This window comes from Lineus longissimus, chromosome 7, assembly GCF_910592395.1.
Source record: "Lineus longissimus chromosome 7, tnLinLong1.2, whole genome shotgun sequence".
Taxonomy (NCBI): domain Eukaryota; kingdom Metazoa; phylum Nemertea; class Pilidiophora; order Heteronemertea; family Lineidae; genus Lineus; species Lineus longissimus.
Genome location: NC_088314.1, coordinates 11,019,232 through 11,024,839, shown reverse-complemented (window position 1 = coordinate 11,024,839; position 5,608 = coordinate 11,019,232). Strand labels below are relative to the sequence as shown.

Here is a 5,608-nt window from a genome sequence, read left to right as displayed (position 1 = left end):
GAGGAGGCAGAGTCACTAGGTGAAGTAACAAGTTGGACAAATCTTGTGAGCACTCAGTTGGTGATTTTCGGCTTTGTCACATTTTTTCTGTCTCCAGTACACTACCTGGGACCTAGTACAATGCTTGAACTACATGTAACACAATGTATTTTAATACAAGACCACTCATTTACGATGACGCAAGGATTTTTTTTGCCAATCATTTCACTTATGTATCATTTATTAATCTGTGAAAATTTCATGCCACTAGAAGAAAGGGTTTAAATTCACTGTCAGAGAAACTCTGTATGTAACAAGAGGCCCAAGGGCCTGGCGCTCAGCTGGATGACCTAATAACATAGGACTGAGGGTATAAAGTAGTAAATATCGGCTTTATACTACTGTTTGAAGGTCAAGAGAACACGTTATACCACTAAAATTTCCAATGCAGAGCTGCCAGCTGGATGAAATATGATTGAACTAATCAGCCATGGTATGTAAATATTACAGGAGGCAACGGAAGATATCCCTAGTTCAGTATAGCTTTACAGAAAAAATGGGAGTAACATTATTGTGTTGCTTAAAACGTCTACTTTTTACTCATGTAAGAATCGTAGTACTAATAATAACTTCAACTTATTTTCCAGTTATGATAACACAACACGCATCTTCATGATCATGATCTTTCTCAAACTAACTGAATGACCTATTAGTAATCGCCTTGGACGCACAACCTAACCACATATCAATCCGCCCCGACGATCGACACATCCATTCGATTCGATAACCGGGTAACCCTCGATAAAGTTTGATAAATAAACTAGAACTGAGATTTCACAGGAGCACCTGTGAATTCATGACTCCAGGGTTGTTTTGAGGGCGATATTGTAAGAGTTGGTCTTGAGTATGAGGACGTGAAGGTCCGTGTGAGGCACCTGGGGAGAGAAGACTAGTTGAACGATGGGATCATGGAGGTATAAATAATTATTTATACCTCCATGATGGGATCTGACACGGACACTACTATTGATCTCATTATATGAATACCATTTAATTACAAATGAAACGGCCAGGGGCCATTGTGCTCACCATAAGTATTTTTAGTAGACAGTTACAGAAAGTGCTACAGTATGTAGGCCTCTCATAATTTATACATGCATCTGTGACCAGTTCAGAGCCGGCCCTGGCCAAGTGGTGAATCCGAGACTTGTGGTTCCAAGCTTGTAGAGTCTAGGTGAAAATGATAGTGGAGAAACGTGCCACTCCATGACAATGGTGAATATATTTTTAACTTTGGCCTCAGTGACCCTGACAGGTAGGTCAAATAACAAACCAGGGTGATATGTGATGTAGACACATCCACCCGACCATAACAATTTCATCACTCGTTACACTACAGCAATCGGCAAAAACGATTTCCAAGATGGCCGCCTAATTAAATCTATGGCACCAAATAAATCAAAAAATGAAGAAAATGTAAGATAGAACTCAGAAAAGAAAAAAGGAAAAGATGAAAAATAAAAATATTTTTGGCTGTCCTTGACCGGGGTTTGAACTCACAACCTTTGGATTGCCACAATACGAGGAAAAACCCACAAAACATGCAATTTCGGCCATATTTGAATTCCGATCTGGCTGAAACTTGGCATACAAATAGTGGCTTCTTAGATGCATCATTACACAAAACTAAAACTCTTTACATTGAACAACGACAAAACGTACCAAGAACGGTAAAGTTTTCAACTTTGACCTCTGTGAACTTGAAAGGTGGGTCAAATCAAAAACCCGTAAGATATGTGATGTATCCTTGCTAGGAGTACCTACCATGAAACTTTTATCAAAAACAAATCAGTAATAAGCGAGAAATCACACTTTTTGAGGTTTGAGTTTGGGCCCCCTGGTGGCCAAGTCAATAATCAGACCGAACCAAAATTCAGTGTAAAAGGTCAACTGACCTAGGGGGTCATTTGTTCAAAGTTTCAAGTTCATAACTGTTGCGGTTGAGAAACGTGCTATAGTTGCACTCAAACGGCAAATTTACACCATTTGACCTCTGCGACCTTAAAAAGTAGGTCAAATCCGAAAAATGGTGCAACATCTGAGGTAACCTTGCTAGGGGTCCCTGCCATAAAAATTTCATCAAAAACAATTTGCTAATAAGCAGGCTATTGCACTTCTTACTTTTTCTGTTTTGGCCCCCTGGTGGCAAAGTCAAGAATCAGATCAGGCTGAAATTCAGCACCAGAGGTTATCTGATATAGGGGGTTATATGTACCAAGTTTCAAGCTCATAGCTTTGGTGGTTGAGAAACGTGCCATAGTTACACTCAAACGGCCAATTCACGCCATTTGACCTCTGCGACCTTGAAAAGTAGATCAAATTAAAAACCCCTAAGATATATGATGTATCCTTGCTATGAGTACCTACCACAAAAGTTTTATCGAAAACAAGTCACTAATAAGCGAGATATCACACTTTTTAGATATCCACATTTGGCCCTCTGGTGGCCAAGTAGAGAACCAGATCGGACAGAAATTTAGTGTCACGGGTCATCTGACCTAGGGGGTCATGTGTACAAAGTTTTAAGTTCATAGGCCTAGCGGTTAAAAACGTGCCACTGTTTTTGAACTAGGATACGACGGACGACGACGACGGACGACGACGACGGACGACGGACATTGCAGTATTGCATAGACTCCCCTACGGTGAGCCAAAAAGTGAAAACAGATCATATCATATTCCTTGGGATAAATTAAAATAGGAGTGCGGGAACAAGGTCTTTTAGCAGGAGGAAAGCGAGAACATTTTGCGCCGTCGTATTCCGATTTGGCTGGTTAGTGGTGAAATGTGCTTTTAATTTTTCAAATTAACATATTCGTTTTTCTAGTTCTAACGTTGTCTGAATTAAAGATGCTTTCCCAATGCTTGACTGGTCTGGCAAGAGACATTGCCAGGAAAACGTGATGTCATTTTGGCCATTCTTCTTACCGCACGCCCTCTCTCTCCGTAAAAGTTCCTGACATGGTGTGAAGTGGGAGGGCGCACAATGGGAACCACACTGCCGCGATGTTAATAGTTTCTATTTATAGAATTCAGCGGCAGAGATTTTAGGCACGGAAAAAGTGGATTAACTCGGCTAATCTCAATGGATTTTACCCAGGAATGTTTTCAAGGCGAGAGAAACATCTGATTTAAGTACTGCGCTTATTAGATTTCATGTACAGGCCGAAGATTGGCCTAAAACGTGGACGAAAAGAGTGCATTATCGAGTGTTGGAGAGGTCACGTGATTGGACGAGAAACCTGAACAAAGTTTTCGTGCTTTTAGCTGTCAACATCAATGGCTATAATATACTCCTACAGAATAGTAGAACTAATAGAACTAATTTCCGAAGTTTCCAATAGTTTGAACACAAATCAAAACATCGCCCATCAGCTGGACTCAAGATCTGCATAAATTACGATAAACAACTTTATTTCAAGCTTTTATCTACTGGAATAGAGCGTCAAAAAATTGTTTTTTCATTTACGCATTTTGCCCCCTGGGGAGCTGAATTTGAGTCGAATCGCCCAAATTTTTTTCTGTAAGCAACATTTTCTGCGGTGTTTATAAGCAAGACTAGATTTGAAGTGCCTCGGTTGTATGATAACAAAATGCCCAACTTTGTCCACGGATGGATGGATGGATGGATGGATGGATGGATGGATGGATGGATGGATGGATGGATGGATGGATGGATGGATGGATGGATGGATGGATGGATGGACGGACACCACTCGAATAGCTATTTGACTAGCTCAGCTGACTTTGTCAGCTGAGCTAAAAATGAACTGAGAGATTTCACACCATGACCTTGGGAGCTGATGCAGCCATTTGGGAGATGCAGCCATTGGGGAGGAGGCATGGACCACTTGGGAGATGCAGCCATTTGGGAGATGCAGCCATTTGGGTGGAGGCATGGGCCGCCTGGAAGATGCAGCCATTTGGGAGATGCAACAATTTGGGAGATGCAGCCATTGGGGTGGAGGCATGGGCCACTTGGGAGATGCAGCGATTGGGTGGATGCAGCCATTGGGGAGGAGGCATGGGCCACTTGGGAGATGCAGTGATTGGGAGGATGCAGTCATTTGGGTGGAGGTATGGGCCACTTGGGAGATGCAGCCATTTGGGAGATGCAACAATTTGGGAGATGCAGCCATTGGGGTGGAGGCATGGGCCACTTGGGAGATGCAGTGATTGGGTGGATGCAGCCATTGGGGAGGAGGCATGGGCCACTTGGGAGATGCAGTGATTGGGAGGATGCAGCCATTGGGGAGGAGGCATTGGCCACTTGGGAGATGCAGCCATTGGGGAGACGTAGCCATTGGGGAGGAGGCATGGGCCACTTGGGAGATGCAGCCATTGGGGAGATGCAGCCATTAGGGAGGAGGAATGGGCCACTTGGGAGATGCAGCCATTGGGGAGATGCAGCCATTTGGGAGGAGGCATGGGCCACTTGGGAGATGCAACCATTTGGGAGATGCAGTCATTTGGGTGGAGGCATGAGCCACTTGGGAGATGCAGCCATTGGGGTGGAGGCATTGGCCACTTGGGAGATGCAGCCATTGGGGAGACGTAGCCATTGGGGAGGAGGCATGGGCCACTTGGGAGATGCAGCCATTGGGGAGACGTAGCCATTGGGGAGGAGGCATGGGCCACTTGGGAGATGCAGCCATTGGGGAGATGCAGCAATTGGGGAGGAAGCATGGGCCATTTGGGAGATGCAGCAATTGGGGAGGAGGCATGGGCCACTTGGTGTAGTAAAACGCTTCAAAAAGTCGGCAAATTAGCTCATTTCACTTGGTGATAAGACTAAATATCACGTTGTTTCTGTTGTTCAAATATATTTATTATTTGTCCAACTGCATCTGTTTCCTATTTCTAACACCAGGTGACACCAATAGGTAGTCTTAATGCATGCCATGTGCATCAATCTGTATGCAATTAGTGGGTGTATCAATTTTCCCAAATGCTGCATGTTAATTATGTTTGTCCTCAGTTTGTCATATGAGAATACTAAGAGATATGTGTATTGTTTCAACCATCACAAATCTGCTAAATAAGGCCAGTTTTCTCAGATGGCGATTTCATGGAAATAACCAATGAAGAAAACAAACAACGTAAGCTTGTAATTATCGAATTATAGTTGAAAGTTTTGCGCCTTCAAGTCAGCGTTTGTCTAAGCATCACTAAAATCTCGTGAAAAGAATTCACCTCCAAAAATGTCATGATATTCAGTAGTCGAGGTGAGCTTTATATTTTTTTGAAGCTCGAGGTGCTAGTTTGATAAAAAAAGCGCTGTCTGACTCGGTATTTTTTGTGTTGCGCTTGTGTATTTCATGAATTGTATGTATTTGAAAAATGACTGCTTTATATTCGTAACGCTTCCTGTATTATTTCTAAGTTTTGTTGTCATGAGCGGTAGTTAAGTCATTTATTTAAAACTTGAGTTGTGCAACAGAAAACTGTATGTTGTATTGTGCTTTCTGTGACGTTAAGTTTAAGTTTCGGTTCCAGATTCTTTTTGTTTTTGGTGCAGTGTTGCAAGTTTATTTTTTAAAGAGGGCTGAATTCTACTTTTGCCGTGGAT

General features: G+C 42.7%; 1 protein-coding gene across 1 annotated transcript; it reads right to left on the bottom strand.

Moving 5' to 3' along the window:
• Window positions 1-3,819: 3,819 nt before the first annotated feature.
• On the bottom strand, window positions 3,820-4,656 carry LOC135491034 (uncharacterized). The gene has a single exon (XM_064776670.1). It carries the CDS (start codon window positions 4,654-4,656, stop codon window positions 3,820-3,822), a length of 837 nt encoding a protein of 278 aa, XP_064632740.1.
• Window positions 4,657-5,608: the final 952 nt, after the last annotated feature.